This window comes from Rhea pennata, chromosome 5 (assembly GCF_028389875.1).
Source record: "Rhea pennata isolate bPtePen1 chromosome 5, bPtePen1.pri, whole genome shotgun sequence".
Classification (NCBI taxonomy): domain Eukaryota; kingdom Metazoa; phylum Chordata; class Aves; order Rheiformes; family Rheidae; genus Rhea; species Rhea pennata.
In genome coordinates, this window is record NC_084667.1 from 43,786,611 (window position 1) to 43,803,909 (window position 17,299).

At 48.9% G+C, this 17,299-nt stretch overlaps 1 protein-coding gene across 1 annotated transcript; it reads right to left on the reverse strand.

Moving 5' to 3' along the window:
• Positions 1-1,813: 1,813 nt before the first annotated feature.
• Positions 1,814-12,567, reverse strand: LOC134140971 (NACHT, LRR and PYD domains-containing protein 3-like). Its single transcript, XM_062576763.1, has 8 exons — positions 12,479-12,567; positions 10,125-10,429; positions 6,103-7,819; positions 5,158-5,247; positions 4,842-5,012; positions 4,231-4,404; positions 3,344-3,514; positions 1,814-2,490 (listed from the first exon to the last, which is right to left on the reverse strand). The coding sequence occupies exons 2-8, from the start codon at positions 10,405-10,407 to the stop codon at positions 2,259-2,261; spliced, it is 2,838 nt and encodes a 945-aa protein (XP_062432747.1). The 5' UTR covers positions 10,408-10,429; positions 12,479-12,567; the 3' UTR covers positions 1,814-2,258.
• Between the last annotated feature and the right edge of the window lie 4,732 nt (positions 12,568-17,299).

Sequence of the window (17,299 nt, forward strand, 5' to 3'; positions counted from 1 at the left end):
GGCCAACAGTATCATGGGCAGCAGGTCAAGGGAGGTGATCCTGCCCCTCTCCTGAGCTCTGAGGAGGCCACATCTGGAGTGCTGCGTGCAGTTCTGGGCTCCCCAGTACAAGAGAGACGTGGAGCTACTGGAGTGAGTCCAGCGTAGGGCTACAAAGATACTGAAGGGACGGGAGCATGTGTCATATGAGGAAAGGCTGAGAGAGCTGGGCCTGGTCAGTGTGGAAAAGACTGAGAGGAGAATCTTTACCAATGAGTATAAATATATGAAGGGAGTGCGTAAAGAGCGTGGGGCAGACTCTTTCCAGTGGTGCCCAGGAACAGGATAAAAACAACAGGCACAAACTGAAACAGAGAAAATTCCATCCGGGATGAAGGCAAAACTTCTTTCCTGTGAAAGTGACAGAGCACTGGAACAGGTTGCCCATAAAGGTTGTGGAGTCTTCATCTTTGGAGATATTCCAAAGGCCTGGAGCAAATCCAGAGCAACGTAGGACAAAACTGAGGGTCACGGGAGACCAGCGGCAGTGCCCTTGACCTTTCTGGTCAAGGGGACTGCTCAAGGAAGGACTGGGGACAGCCCCTGGGCTACACTGCTTTGTGTGGGTGGAGTCACTGGTAAAGCTTCTTCTTTGTCATTGTCACATTTAACCTTCCCAGCATCTACCCGAGTGCAATGCAGCCAGCAGAGCACAAAGGACAGTCTCTGCTGATCACAAGAACAGTCTGCCTCGAGGCTCAGGAAATGAGCTGACATCTCAGGACGGCAGCCCATCTAAGCCAGCTCAAGCTCCAGTGAAAAGGGCACATAAAGAAGAAAGATGTGAGGAAGAGCTTTGACAAGGTCTCCCAGGCTGCTGTGCTTAGGGAAAGGGCTCAGGCGGAAGAGGAGCATCCAGTAGTGCATGAGGATCGGGAAAGGGCTGACTTGAGAAATCATTATGTTAGTCTGAAATGCAGCTGGCTGAGCAGAAGCACATGGCAAGATGCTGGCTTTTTAGTGGGTCCAGCAGACATGGGTGCTAGGGCAAGAGTGCAGCGGCTGCACCTCCCACTGCCCCACACTGTCACTTGGTCTGCCACAGCCACTTCCTTGCAGGGGCTGGTGGAGCGCAAAGGGGAAACCACTTTCTTCCTGCCTTGGTTCAGCTGCTGGAGGCAAGCACAGCTGCTGCGGGGGCTCACACGCTGTGGGGCACACACCTGCAGGCAGCTGGGCAGTACCTCCATCTGCTTGCAGGCCCCTGCAAGGAGCCTGGACCCCCTGCAAGTGCCCCAGGAGCCCGAGGCCAGGCTCACCTCAGTGCTGCCTTGGGAGTTTCCACGCACAAGCGGGGCTCCCATGCCGAAGCGATGGCCCTGGCATGGAGGAGATTGCATGGCTGATTTACAGTCTGGGCTCTGCAAGAAAGGGAGAAAAGAACTGTTCCAGCCAAAAACTAATTGTGGTTGCTGCATGCTGCCCTCTGTCCACTGGCCCTAGATGCCTCTGTCTCTATTAGCCATATCCCACTCCCCCACTCCCTCTATCAGTGGCTCCCACTGGCTCCTCTCCTGGGAGCTGTGCCCAGGTCCTCCACTCACGCTGCCCTGTGTACCCAGCTCCAGCAGCCCTTCATCCTCTTCCCGAGTAAGCAAGGCTCCACAATCAGAGAGTCTCATCTTTCTGCAGCTTAGTCAGATCTTCCCTTGGCCATTATGGAACAGGAGCTGGACTCACAGAAAACCTCCCTGGAGGGTCTAGGCATTGAGAGTGCTGTATAGCATCCTGGGGTGATGGCAGGAAGGAACAGAAGGACCACAGCACTGCAGGATTTCTGGGGCAGAATCCAGGGCCTTTATTTGGCATTACTAGACTAACAGAAATACTCACAGGTAAGTGCATGGTCAAAAGGGAGAGAGAAAGGTCCCTGGTACTAACTGTGGAATCAGAAACAATGACAGAAGCCATCAGAAATGCAAAAATCTCAGTGAATGAATGAAATACATAAGTATATAAACCTTGCGAGCTAGATCCAAAGCCCTTTTCTCCCCACTGGACTCTGTACTGCCTCAGCAGACTGATCAGAGAAAGTTGCCAGACTCATCTGCCCCCTCACCCATGGCCTCATCCCCTGCACAGAGTTGCTCTGCCTCAACCCCCCAGCAGATTCACACAGGACCACGTTCCAGGTCCCATCATACATGACCAGGGTCATCTTCCATCTTCTTCAGTGCCCCTTCTTCAGGGACACTTATCAGATCTCTACCACTAGCAAGCTAGTAATTGTTCCTGTTGTAAAAAGGCCCATGCATAAAAGAGGGAAATATCTTCCTGACCCTTCCTCCACCTCTACCCAACAGGACTCCCTGGTGAGAGGTCAGCTGGACCATAGGCCTTGGATGCAGACTTTCTTGCTCAAAAAAATACCCTATCTTCAGGTTGGGCTTTATTCTCTTGAGTGCAGCCAGCTCCTGCTGTGTTTCTTCATTGAATCCAGATGTGTTCAATCTTTAAATAGAAAGAAAAAGAGAAGAATTGGTAAAACCACCCTAGATACTGACTGCTGCCTGAGACTGCAGGCCGTGGTACACACAAAGATGATGACGCACTGTCCCTGCCCCACAGCATCCAGCACCAGGGTGCCTGTGTGGCCATAGCCCTGATGCCATCCCCACTCCCTGCCCATGGCATTCACTGCCCTGGGGCTCCTGGGGAAAGAGTGACAGGGAATAGAAGGGGCTCAGAGCTGCGCAGCTCGTGGGATTTACCATGTTGGCCTGAAATCAGCCCTGGTGCACCCAGGGCACCACAGGCAAGAGAGGGACACTTTGGTCATCCTGTCTCAGTGTCTGGCCACGTGAACCGTATCTGCTTCAGTCTTTTCAAGTGCCAAGTCAGGGAACGGGAGGCAGGGCTAGTACATGGCAGGAGTCTCACAGGGCCCACCTGAAGTACTCTGACCCAAGCCAGTCTCTGTCCTGGCTCTTGCTGGGGCATGAGGTCACGGGGGCCTTGAGCTCTTGTTTCTGGTTACTCTTTAGCTCTGGGGTGCATAGGTCTAGAGAGTGCAATTCTGTATTTGAGTCTTCTAGGAAAGCCCAGGGTCTCCTTGCTGTCCAAGCAAAAGGCATTGGACAGGCAGGGCCTGGGTGGCTCGTGGGTCTATGTGGCTGTGCCTGGTAAGAGTCACCCAGACTATGAAGCCCAATGTTGCAAGTGCAAGTGCTGGCTCCAGGCCGAGACAATTCTGGTCCAGCACAGATGGAAAAGTCCAGGTAGGTGCAATAATAATAGTGCTTTTCCTTGGGGTCCCATGGCAGGCTGGAGTAGAGAATGAACAGGGGAGCCCCATATCTCTTACCCCACTGTCTGCAACCGGCAGGCGGGGTGCTTCAGTAGCTGGCAGAGTTGCTGCACCCCACCATCTCCAAGCTCATTATCACTCAGATCCAGGCAGGTCAGGCTCTGGTTAATGAGGAGCAGAGCAGCCAAGTCCCCACAGCACGTGCCTGTGAGACGACAGCTCCCCAATCTGTGTGACCAAAGCAAAGACAACAGCAACTGGACTTTGGTGGCAGATTATCAAGATGGGAGCAATGCAGAAATGGCTGTGCAGGGAGAGAAATAGTATGGTTGGGGTCACCCACCTGTCCAGAGCAGCCACAAGTGCTGCCTTCCCTGCCTTTTATCTGGCACATCCAGTTCTGGAGCAGAGAGGACAGAGTGCTTCAGGAGGAACCCCAGATTTACAGAGTCTCCTCTTTCTCCCCAGAGTGCAACTGGGCTGGGCTGGCAGAGCTGACCATTTTAGTCATGCAAGGCCCTGCTTGTTCCATCGGATCTAGACACCCTTTTGCAGCCCTCTCAACTTCTGCAGTGTTACCTTCCTGCTCTGCAGGAAGGCAGGCAGAACAGGCCAGGCTGTTGCTCTAGGAATCCTGAATCCTGCTGCTCCCATTCCCAAGCTGGCTCCCAGCACCCTGCTGAGAAGCACAGATCTTCCCCAAGATCCTGCTATGGCACAAGCCATGGCCACATGGGGCACTGCCATCCACAGTCAGTGTGGAAAATGCAAACTTGTGGACATGTGATGACTGAGTTGCATTTTTCTCTTTAGAGGATCCACAGAGGAAAATATAAGATTCCTCAGTATTTCAATTCTTTCTTTTTCTTTTGGTCCCAATCTTCACTGTAATAGGTCACTGGTCAGCTGGTCTCATGGGCACTGCCCAGCCCTGTGGCCCTTACCGCAGCATCTGCAGCTGGCAGGTGGGATGCTGGAGCCCTTCACACAGCAGTTGTACACCAGCATCTCTCAGCTCATCATTATAGGACAAATCCAACTCCATCAGGTGCTGGCTGGTGCTGAGCACAGCAGCAAGATCTTCACAGCAGGCACTGGTGAGATGGAAGTACCACAGCCTGCAGAAAAAATGTATGGAGAAGAACTTCAGGACTCATCATGTCTCTTCCAACTTGAGGTCCCACTGGCCAGCCCCATTCCTGGCTACCCAGCAACAGACAGGAGCAGAAGCTCTACACCATGCCACCCACAGGACCACCTTGCACCTCTGTGGGTGACATTCTCCACTGTCAGGAATTCCTGCCTTTAAGCTATTAGCCCTGGGCACGTCTGTGTGGGGAAAAGCTGACAACTGCAGGGGACAGCGCATCCCTAGAAAAGGGGACAAAGGGATCATCATGCCCTGGAAGGACTTTTCCTCATCCATCCCAAGTGTTCTGCTCCACCCTGAACTTTCTGGCCTTTGAATAACTGAAACTTCAGCGGCAGGAGATGCCAAAGGGCCACTGAGAAAAAGTCCCCAAGGAGGGGCCAGGGACAGCCTGATATCACTCACCGCAGGGCCCGCAGCCGGCAGGTGGGCTGCCGCAGCCCTTCACAGAGCAGCCGCACACAGCTGTCGCCCAGCTGGTTATCACCCAGCTCCAGCTGGTCCAGGCTGGGCTGTGTGGCCAGCAGCCTGGCGAGGTCCTCACAGCAGCCCTCTGCGAGGCCGCACCAGTGCAGCCTGCGAAGAGAGCAGCAGAAAACAACCAGCTCATTACACCCACTCCCGTGACTGGGTCCGCGCACCTGCCCCACCTGCCTGATTAGCTTGGCTAATCAGAATGGAGGGATCAGCTTCACCACCCCTCCCCAGGGACCCGTCTCACCGGAGCGTCTTCACTTTGCTGCTTGTGTTCCTCAGCGCCTGGCAGAGGAAGAAGATAGGGGACTGCTGCTCCTCCACCGGCCGTTGCTCCCTGCAAAGCATGGGGCCAGTATTCTCTCTGGTTCACCTGGCAGGAGGAAGCTGCTGCAGCCCCCCTGCCAGAGTGGCGGGAGGAGACGTGGACGGCCTTTATCTGCCACCCAGCAAGTACGAGTTTGTGCAGGTCCCCCAATAGAGACTTCAGTGCATAAGCATCCCAAAGCAGGGCTCACTACCAGCTCCCAGAGTGTCTCCTCTGGAGGGACAACCACAGTTTTATAGTTAACGCTGCCAGCTTTGGAGACATAACAGGAGGGACTGTGTTCATTGAACCGTTACTGCTAGAGTTAATTTACTCTCCAACATAACAGCAAACCTCAGTGCATACTTAAAAGTTAAGTACACTTTAGGTTTGGGTGAGACCAGAGCGCAGAGCAGAGTCTCCCTGTGAGTGTGGCTCACTGCTGCTGGAGCCGCACTAGTCATGCCTGGCCCTGCTGCGCAGTATGGACAGGACCAAAGGGCTTGGGGAGAAGAGGCAGCCCCGGCCCCGGGGCACCAGGCTCTTTTAGCCCTGAGCAAGGGGAGGCTGCACTGTAACACCTGGGAAGCTGAGCTGAAGATGCTATATCTCCTTTGATCCTCCTGGATGCAGCAGGCCAAGGAGCCTGTACAACCCTCATTCTCCTACAGTTCTCCTGGAGCCTAAGTAAAATCCTCTGCTGAGGATCCAAGTGTAACTGCTAGTGGAAAGAGTGGTTTGGACGAAAGGGAGCTAGGAGTGCAAATGCCTTTAAAATATCATTTATGGTTGAGAATGCACATCATAGCACTAGTTCATTACAGTTTTAGCATGGTAAATATTTCCATTTTCAGCTACTAAAACAGAGGGGAGGGCCACACTTACCAATATAACCCTGGTGCGCAGCCTGCGACTACCTCTTCCTTGTAACCTTGCTGTTTGAAGGCACAGCCTTTAAAGGCCACCGAGTCCAGTCCATTCCACTGCTTGATACAGAATGAAAGAGCCATTTGATCATATTGTGTCAGCCTGATGTCATGCAAGTCTATCCCAGTGAAACAATTCAAGGCACGCTTCACAAAGTCTTCTTCATAAATCTCAAACAAACAGTGGAAAACAGCCAAATCCTTAACGTTCGTTGTCCCTTCACCTAGAGGTGAAATTCCTCTAGGCCTTGTCTGAATTGATCTTAGCATAGCTTCTTTAAATTTTGGTGAAAGTCTACACCCTATTCTTTGGTCCATGTATTCTATGGATTTTCCATTTACCAGACCAAACAAGAAACTTACTGTTAACATTAAATCCCTTCTAGATTCGCTATAGTTTTCAAGTAACATTTTTATGTGCTTCACCTGAGTCCCTGAGTTGTCTACTGTCTCCTTCTCATCCTCTAGGACATAAAACATTGCTGCGAAGAACTCCTGGAGGTGCAGGTGAATGAAGCTGTAGACATTCCCATGGTCTGTGCCTTTCTTTAAAATGTTCTCATTGAGGAAGAGGGAGAGAAGGTCTGGCTGATCTAAGCCACGCTTCTTGATTTCCTTTTCCTCAAACAGCACCTTGTGCATCCACATCCCATCAGCAGCCAAGCAGCAAAGTTTGTGCAGGAACTGCTGCAGGTCCTGTTTGCTATCACCTGCTCTGCACTTCAGTAATCTGGAAAGGTAAAACACATACATTCTTGTGGTTGTTTTAGAGCTTGCCATAAGATTTTTGTTCTTGTGAAGTTCTTGTTCCAGCACAGTGCAGACAGTCCAACTCATGATGGGGACAAGGCACATGGTGAAGAGTATTTTGTTTCCTTTGACAAACCTGAAGGCTGTATCTGCTTTATTATCAGTGTCAAAAAACCTGTGGAAATACTGCTTCCTTGCAGCTTCTGAGAAGCCCAATATTTCTGCATAACACTCGCCCTCTAAGCACTGCCCCAGATTCTGAAGGGCTATTGGCCTTGTAGTGATAAGCAAGGAGGATTCAGGGAGAATAATTTTCTTAAATAAACTAATCAGAATGGTTTCTAATGGCTTCTTTTCCCTGGGGTCAGAGCTCAGGTCATCTACTGGCTGAAGCAAAGAAAATCTCAGGTAGTCCAGCCCATCAATAAGGAACAGGACCTTTTTTTGGCTATCCAGAATCTTTCCAATTGGTGTACTTCTATGGGGACAGCATTTTGAAATCAAGTCTGCTGCACTCACTTCTTTAGTAGGGTTGATTTCTTTACAATTGAGGTAGAAAACATAGTCAAACTGTCTATAAAGGACTCCTTCTGCCCATTCTACCATAATCTTCCTCATTGTCATTGTCTTTCCCATTCCTGCAGCTCCCACCAGCACAGTTGTCCGTGGCACTTGTCCTTCTTCTGTAGGTTGAAACAGCTGAGCCACAGTAACAGCAGCGTTAGCTTGTTTGTTGTCAGTGTCCGCATGTCTCTGGCTTACACGGATGGCTTCCTGTTCTCCTTCCCTTTCAGTATGAGGCTTTATAACGATTGACAGGTTGATGTAGCGGCTACTTACAGTCAGATTCTCACCAAGACAAGCATTTACTTCTTTATACTGAAGGAACTCTCTTATCACGTGCGCTCTGTATTTCTGTTTGTACTCTAAACCAACAAGAAGCAAAGTCAGTTCCAAATAAAGCTAGATTTCTTAGCAGCTCTTCATCAGTAGAACTGCTCTTACAGCATTCTAGTGCTACATGACATCTGTTTCACACTATTGTTAAGGAGAACTCCTAAAACCTGAACAAGGGCTTGTGTGGAGCCAACCTGAGGAAATATCCTTTTCTAGCCCTTTGACGGGCAGAGTGGGACTGTCACTAAGGACAGAGCCGCTCCTTAGGAACCTCCGTCCTCCATGTTACTGATCAAGTCCACCTTCTTTCAGACTCTGCCAGCATCATCCCCAAGGTGTCCCTTGTGTCTTCCTGGTAGGCAGAGGTCTGTGAACCCTGGTCTCATGGCTGCAATAACTGCTTAACTGTATCCTGTTTTTGTTTCTCTGTAAATGGCCCATACCTGAACTGAACCAAGAACCGAACGAGTATTATCATAGGAGTGCGGCACAGTCCCCTGGAGAAGGGGAGGCTCAGCATCAGCAGTTTCCTGAAGGGCTCAGAGCTTTCTTTTGTCTCACAGAGCTAAAGACTAGGGCAATTGAGAAGGATGGTGCCTACAGAAATTCATGGAGCCTATGGTCAGCTAAGAAGTCCTACACCTCTCCTAGGCCCCACCTCCCACTGATCCATCAACACCCAATTTAGGCACTCTCCAACCCTCAGGCCTTTTCTTTCACCCCAGGGACATGGAGGATGCCCTGCATGGAGGAAAAAAGGATCTGGAAAGCTCTGGCTAATTCAAGACCTTCAAGGCTATGATGAGACAAAGGGCTTCTTTATACTGTGTGGCATTGCCCTGAGGTGGGCAACGCTACTGCTGAGCTGCCAGATCCTGCTTCCAGCAAGTATCAGCAAGTCTGGGTGCAGGTACACAGCTGGGAGGGCAGAGAGGCAGAGCCCAGGATGGTTCAGTCCAACTTAGACTTGCATCCCACCTCGGTAGGACCTGTTTCTTCCCAGTGATTGCAGTGGGGACATGGGAGGATGACACTTCTGGTCTGTGCCCTTTTCATGTCCAGTGAATCCAGCATAGCCCTAGCCTTGCACCTTCATTTCACTGCAACACAAAGCCTGGAAGGGTAGCTAGTTCAGTATCTAGGTGGATTTGGGAGACCTTTGCTTCTGGCTGGCTGTACCTGCAAAGTGGTTCAGCCCAGCAATGACTTACAGGTCTCTTGGGACTCCTGTAAGTCATGGCAGTAGCACCTAACCAAGGGCAGGGGAGTTTCCAGCACCTCAGTGTACCTCGAAATTGACCCTCTACCTAACATCCCAGAACCCTCTGCCAGGGTAGGGACAAGGGTGGCAAGGGCCTGCCCATAGTCGCTTCACAGCTGGTGGGAATCCCTCTCTCCCTGGGCAAGCTCAGCTCCTGTGTGGGGACCTTTCTCCCAGCTGCAGCACAGAAGACAACCCATGTGCCCAAGTGTGGGGATTTTCCCCACCATATACAGAAACCAGGGATGAGGGGCAGACCTGCAATTCACTCAGGACTGTTGCAGAAGACATCCTATCTTGGCTCCAAACCATAGCTGCTTCCTTCCCTAGTTAAAAGAGGAGGCGGGTCACAGCAGCTGAAGCTGGCAGGATGTGAAATAGTGGAAGGGGCTTGTCAGACCTCAGCATTACAATATGGGCCATGTACAACACCGGCTAGACTTGCCCAGAGACAACAGCAAGATACAAAGTGCATGCAGCATAACTGTTGACCATATAGGCCTTCCAGGTTTAACTGGTGGGACAACCATGGGAGGTATCAAAGCTGTGAACTAATTATAAAGATGGAAGTATAGCAGCTGGGAAGCTTGAGAGGGATATTAAGCATTGAGAGATGTACAGAAAGCTTTCTTCCCAGGTCTGCTTTGTACACTCTGTGCTCAGTGCCTCCAATCATGGATGCAGAGCGTGTGCCTTGCTCTCCCATATGGGGCCATTGCTTAGTGGCAGGCAGGCAGACAGACCACAGCCTCCATCTGAAGCACTTCCACTCGTAACACCATGGTCCTTGCCCTGCCAGTTGGGCTGCAGGCCTCCCATCCAGCAAGGGAAATCTCTAGAGAAAATAGGAAGCGTGGCAGTGCATAAATGAGAAGAGCAAGAGAATACATCACTACTAGCCTTTCATGCTAACACAATCACAGTGGGACATATGCATGTTTCCAGGCTCCTCTGGGAGCTGGAATATACTTTTTTTTTTTTTTTTTTTTTTTTTAAAATTGATTTCCACCTATCTCCAGGAACATTCAAGGGAAAAGAGACCAAGACAATTAAGATTTAGTCTACCTTCCTACCTTTGACTTTCTCATCTTGGATTTTATTAGCTAGGTCTCTCTGGTTCATCTCTTCAAACACACCAATTGCTATCTCCAGTGCAACATCTTCTCCATAGTGCTCTTTCATGCAGTTGACAAGTGTGTAAACATTGCTGCCTGTTTCCAGCATATTCTTGGGGATATTCCATCTTTCTTTGTAAGAAATGTATGATAATTTGTTCTTAAACTGTAGAAAATCCTCAGGTGCAAGATCTTGCAGTGCTTTTAAGAGGACATCTATTGCATAGTTTTCTCCTGCCATCACAGGATATGAAAAAAGTCACCTGAAAATATCAAAGAAGAATGCATTTTCTCTACTATCATTACAGGACATCCCTGGGAACACACAAACACAACACAAAGGCCAACAAGTATGGTATTTAGGGCTCACAGTCTTGTGCACAGCAGTACTTGGTGAGGTTACAGTAACATAGGTGTTGGTGCTTGTTTGCATGCAGTTCAGATGGCAGAGCACAAAGATCAAGCTCTTCAGCACCTCCCCACATCAAGCCTTGTTGGCAGGTTGCATTTTGCCACCTTTTAGATAGGAACTCCACAGGCCGGGCATTGGCTAAGTGTGACAGTTTGGGCAAGACTGACCACAAATGTTTTCTCTCTTCCAGGGAAGGTTACACAGGGAAAGATGCCTTGTTAAGACCATGTCTTTTTGCTGAGCTACCATAACTCAGTGGAGGACCTCAGCACAAATCACGTGGCTGGAGGGATGCACGTCTGCACTCATTTGTCAAGCAAAAGGGAAATTTCCTGGCTCTCCTATGGTTGAGCAAAGCTTGGCTGAGCTTTGTAACAAACTGACACGGAGGTCCTATCTGCTGGAAGTGTGCTACAGCATGCACTGACAGTCTGGCTAGTGCTCTCCTCCTTGCCTGAGCCTACTCCATATGGGGCAAGCAGCGGCTGAGCTGTATGTCCCCTGCTGTCATGCCAGGGCTTGCAAGCCGGGGCACGGCATCTTTCTGGACCAGTCTATTCCCAAGCTGGCAGGCAAGAAATCCTGCTTAGGGACAATCCTTACACTAGTCCTGAACCTCAGCCCCATTTCCTACCTAGCATTCAGCCCTAAAAGCCTCTCGCAAGGTGAGCATGTGCCTCAGCCTGCTGCAGTAACTACTGCCCATAGCAGGCAACTGCTGCCCCTACTCCCCTAGGGCCGCCAGCTGGGCAGCATGAGACTCTCCTCCTGCTGATCCCTGCAAGACTCACCACAGCACCAGGAAATACAGCTCTTGTTCTGCACAGCTGCCTTTTAAAGAAAAGTATAATTTAAAATTGAAGTCAGTTAATGGCCTTTACAGTGGCAAGTGCTGCCAGGTGAGGGGTGTGGGTGTAAACTTTGTTCAGAGCAGGAGTTACAAGGCAGGTGAAGTTAGAGGTGCAGGGAGGGTTGTTGAGACAAGGGTCTCTAGCGCAAAGATTCAAGAAGAACACCAAAAGACATAAAATCCTAATGGGGCGGGGGGGGGGGGGTAGTAAATCAGTGTCACCATTGCCACAGAACAACACTGAGGGTCATTCCTGCGAGCCATGGAGATCAATCCAACAGCCCGCTCTGGACTGGTGACTGTCTGGCCAGCAAGGACTCTGCAGATGCCTTGCAAAGTGGTGAGCAGACTAATACTTAGCCTAGGAGCTCATCAAGTCCTAGCTTTCTTGGCTGCTTGTTAGCCAACAAATTGCTTTATATTTTGCAGACAATCTCCTTGCACTGCTTCCACACAACCAGGTGTGCCCACACAGGGGGATTCAAGGAGGCACAGTAACAGCTGGGGCAAGAATTGAAAAGAGGGAGTAACCGAAGGGGAAACACAGCAAGCACACGGGCACCATGCATCTTCCCTGTTGTACCAGGAGGGGATGGCGTGCTGGGCTTGCAAGTGGCACTGCTTCTGCCATTTGGGTTATACCCCCCAAAGATTTCATCTGCTAGAAGAAACAGGCAGGGGGTGTGTGTATCCTCTATCATCTCAAGGGTTTACCCCCAGGTTAGCATGTTTTGCAGGTTCCAGGTTAGCATGTTTAGCAGGTTTTCTTGCCCAGCACCTTCCTGCCCAACACGGGAGGGAAGGAAGCACCAGAAAAAAATGGGGGGCCTTAATGGTCAGCCTGGGGGCTTCTAACCTGATGGGGCAGAGGCTGGCCCTGTAATTGCAACCCTCTCCAAGCCCCCAGCGACCCACCTGCCTGACTCCTTGTCCCATGCAGCCCAAGCCCCAGGGAGGAGCACAGCCTGGGGCAGCATGGGGCCCAAGCCCTGTGCCCCTCGGCCACGCCATGCCATACGAGCCCTCGACACTGGATAGCTGTGCACTTACCCTGCGGGGCTCTGGCATCAGCTGAGCTGGGGAGGGGGGGGATTGTGGGGTGGCACAGAAGGGGCTCGAAGGCTGCTCAAAGTCCCCGTTCCCTGCCCAGGCCACGCTTCAGCTTTGAAATGAGGCACCACATCCGGCCCACCCTTCCTCCTTCCTCTTGGCCTGCCACAGGGCTCAGCCTCCTGGTGCAGCTCAGCTCGCTGTGCTGGAGGCCTCCTGGCCAGCCCCTGGCGTCTTGCAGCAGGGTGGCGCAGGAGACCTGGGCCAGGACAAGCACCACATGCAGTGATTGCACGTGGAAGGAGTCAGCCTTCCTCTGCGAGAAAGTTTTCTTTGCCTGAGGGGCCAGGATAGAGACACCTGGACAGATGGTTTCACAGTCAAAGGACTCCCAGCAATAATCCCACAGGAAACACACTGCACTGCGTGTGAACAAGCGCTTGTCCTCAAAGGTGCTGCGGTTTCCCTCTCGCCTCCCCTGCGCCCTGAGCTTGCAACACTAATTCTTGGTGATAAAGTGCTGGGGAGCAGCAGCAGCAGCTGCCACCCCGAGGGCAGTCGGGCTGACGGCAAGGCAGTGGCCTCACCAATGAGACGCAGCCCCCCAGCACCCAGGCAGAGTGGGCCCGCTGACAGGGACGGGGGTCCAGCCAAGAGCCCAGATCACTAGGCAAGTCCGTAGCAATGAGGTAGCTCCCAGGTCAAGCCACTTTGTCGCTCTGCCAAAGAGCCCTCACTTTGCTCTGGGTTCCCAAGCCTTTTGCTAGAAGTGTCTTTGTAAGAAGTGTGAGGTTGTCTCCTCTCCCTGCTTCAGGAACTCCTTATTTCTCCTAGCACTCTTTATTCTCATCCCCATTTCCAGGTCTCCTTTTCACTGAATTGCAGAAGGGTGTAGCTGGGAAAGGACTTCTGGTGGTCTCCAGTCCAACATCCTGCTCAAAACAGGGCCCAGTGGAGCTGGTTGCTCAGGGTCGCATCCAGCTGAATTTCCAGTATCTCCAAAGATGCAGATTCCTAAGCCCCCATTCCAGTGTTTGGCCACTCCCAGAGCCTTTTTTTTTTTCCCCCTCCCCTCCCCCCCTTTGCTTATATTTAACTGGAATTCTCTCATGCAGTTTGTGTCTGATACCCCTTGCTCTATCAGTGTGCACTTCCCAAGAATGTCTAGCTACCCCATCTCTTAAAGGAAATTTAAGAAATGTGAAACAAATTTGTCTTTAGAAGAGTACCATCTAGTGGCTCAGAAACATAGTAAGGAGAGCCAGCTGGAATAGATTCAAGTGAATTCAGAAAAAAGAAAGAAAAAAAACCCTACAGAAGCCAGTAGAGAGATTAATGTCTACTGCAGTGTTCATCCTAGAGCAAGGGGGGACCTCCAAAGGGATCTGATTGTAGGAAATGGGAAACTAAAATTAGACACTCACAAAAGCAGATTAGGATGCAGAAGTTAAAATTAGCTACTGTAGCTGCAGGAAGTGATGGAGAATTAGATTGGGAGCTGTCATAGGAAGATGATTATTTGGATGATGTGTATGAAAGGGTAAGGAAAGAGGAAAAGCATATACAGTAAGTATTAGGACCACCATGCTGGGGTGAGAAGAACAGCAGAGCAAACTGCAGCTGCTGTTACAATAACAGAAATGATGCCAGGGTAGACTGTGAGCTACAGGTTTTGGGCCACAAACGAAAGCTTGATTGTGGGTTGGTGTGTGGCACTTGTAGAAATGGCTTCAAACTTTGGATTAAATGAAAATGAAATAGGTAAGCTGCTTAGAGCTTGTGCTACATCAGCTTTTACTCAAGTAGTGCGCTGGGCACTAAGGGATCAGTGTATGACCTCCTTAGTAAGTGTTTTAGGTCAGATTGCCCAACAGGTAAGGAAAAAAAGGTGCTGGCAGCACCAACATCAGGCCATATGCCAGGAGAAAAAGGAGAACATTTTATGAACGAGCGTGGAATTGCTCAGATATTACATATAATGCTACATACCAACAACACACTGCTGGTGAGGCACAGTGGATTAGTTATGGGAACTCCCTGCTCAAATGCATCCCATGCTCCACAGTGAGTGCACCTCCAGCACCTCCACCCCCTTGGGCATGAAAATCACCCATAAGGAGATGTACTTTGGCCTGGCGTTACCCACACAAATGGATGCCTGTGTGGCAAATACGTGGGATCCTGGGGGACAACCCTGAGTTTTTATGTAAACTGGAGAAGAGAAACATAGCATCCTCCTGGACACAGGAGCATCAGTCAGGATGTTTAAAAGTTTTCTTAAGGAATGCACATGAGACATGAAGGTAGCTTCTTAAGAAGGAGGAAGAAAAGCTTCTAAATATTATATTGTGAATTTCATAACAGGGCAGTGAGCTTTGAACATAACAGTGAATATCCCTTTATTTTAGGAAGTGATTGGATGATGGAGGATGGACTCTCACTGGATTTTTATGGTGAGATTTTGCAGAAATATCAAGGTGAACAAGGTATGCATCACTGCTGAGAACAAAAACTAGTTGTGAAGGAGAACAGAAATGGATATGGATGTCCTTACTAGGAACCTAGTAATAAACTAAATGTGTGCTTCACTGACGCAATGATATGAACAAGCTCTATACAGTTATTAATGGAATACAACAGCAAATACTTGGATAAAAGGATCACCCCAAATAGCAGAAGTACAGCTTATCACAGAATCATTCAAAGACACAAACTATCTAAACAGGACCCATTACATCTCTTTAAGGACATTGACCATGTTCATAACGGAATAAAATACTGGAGGTATGGTTGGAGAAAGGGGACGGAAAGGATATGGCGAAGAATGAAGAAAACCAGGGATTTATTATACAAGCTCAGAAAGATGGTGGAAATAAAATATATGTAATGCATGTTAAAACACGCAGGAAGACTGAAAACAATGCTAAGAGACAGTTTAATAAGCAAGGAGATCAGCTGACTCAGTTGAATAGCTGCTGTCTTGAGTCATAGGACAGTCTGTAGTATCCTTGCTGGATTTGTGAGTATTAACCTAGGATTTGCAGATGATCAAAACAAAAGGGGAACAGTTATCTGTAGGCCATTAAACATGGCATTACCATTGCTAACTAGACCAAAAGTTTCGTATTAAGGTAACTATATAGGCCTTAGTGGTCAGATTTTGCCCATTTGGAGCTTTATTTTCCTTATTTTGGTATGTTTAACTGGAGTAAACAGTAATTCCTACTTTTTTTTTTTTTTTTTCCTCATGATTAGATATCTAACCTGCAGCTTGCTGCTGTCTCATTCAATTTGGTCTAGCTACTTAACAACAGCTTAGGATCTTAGAATAAAAATTGTTACAGTTCTCAAGGGAGCATTAAGAATTATGGCTTTTAAGATCTAGATCCATCCAGGCTGGGGAATCACAGTTAAAGCTTTGCAAAAATGCTGTAAAATGATAATAACCTAATGACCTTGGTGGTTTTATTGATTTACAGGATAATCCTCCAAGTGACAATAATTTGAGGGGACACAGCTAGACCTAGTGACAAATTTTGCTGAATTCAGTAACAGTCTCCTAAGCCAGTGTGTAAATGGAGAAGGAACTTGAGGGTGAGGGGACAGGAAATCATAGAAGAAAGGAAAGCGACAGGAAGCTTTGAAACAGGGGAAACAAAGTACTATCAGTGCTTGAATGAGAGAGAATTAATTGTGGGTAATGTGAAGGCCTGAGAGGTTATAATGAATAATGAAATATCATGAGCAAGTCATGAACAGAAGTAATATTGAAAGGAAACAGTATGGGTAAGTATTAGAGGATACTTATATCTGCCCAATATGCAACACTTAATCATTAAACCCAGCAATGCCCAAAAAATAAGAAGGAAAAACAATAGTAAAAGCCTATACCTAAGCATAGCTACCGACAATACAAATAATCCCCCTGCTAGTTCTTGCCCCATTGCCCCCTCCTCCTCACTGTTCAGCTCTCCCATCTCAAGGATACAACACCCAGCCTGCGTGGAGAGGCAGAAGGGCAAAAGCAGGGGAAGCTAGCTGAAGACTTTGGGCAAGATCAAGCCATTAATTAAACATTATTTTTTTCAATAGAGCTATTCGTATACCTGTGCTACATTGGCAATGATAACAGGTTTTCTAACAACAAAACAATGTTTTAAGATGTACCTGCATAATAGAATTGGAAAAGATCTGTTACACATGTAATCTTACTCATACTAAAAGTGAACATACTGGCTAGCTGGACAGTTATACAAGGAGTGGGAAGCAGCCCCACCATCATTGCCAACATGGTTCAGGGAGATATTTGGGAAAGCTTTGTAAAGGAAATAGCTGAAGGGAAATACTATTCTGCACCTCTCAGTGCAGCCTGCTGCATAGTTAATTTCATTTGCATATACAGTTTTATTAATTATGATAATCATAATAGCCTATAGAGCTAAAATGCTGGTAAGTAAATATGATGATTACAGAGCTAATGAAATATTAGTGATTATGTAAACTATGAATAAAAATTAACAATACCATAAATACAATGTATTTTTGACATGGGGAGAGATGTCAGAAAAGCCTCTTCTGGATAAGAACACATGAACAGGCACTGTAGATACCTGCCGATACGGATGGAGAAACAGCTATTGGAAAACAGAGGCTGAAGAGATTGTGCATGAGCAGGGTGGCACCATGAGCAGGGAAGACAGTGGAGGCAGTGCTACTACTACTACCAGGCACCATCCAACAAGGCCTGCTCTGGGAGCTGAGAACAGGGTGATAACCTCAGGATACCCTGACAGGGTGAGGGGGTAAACCAGACCCAGGGTC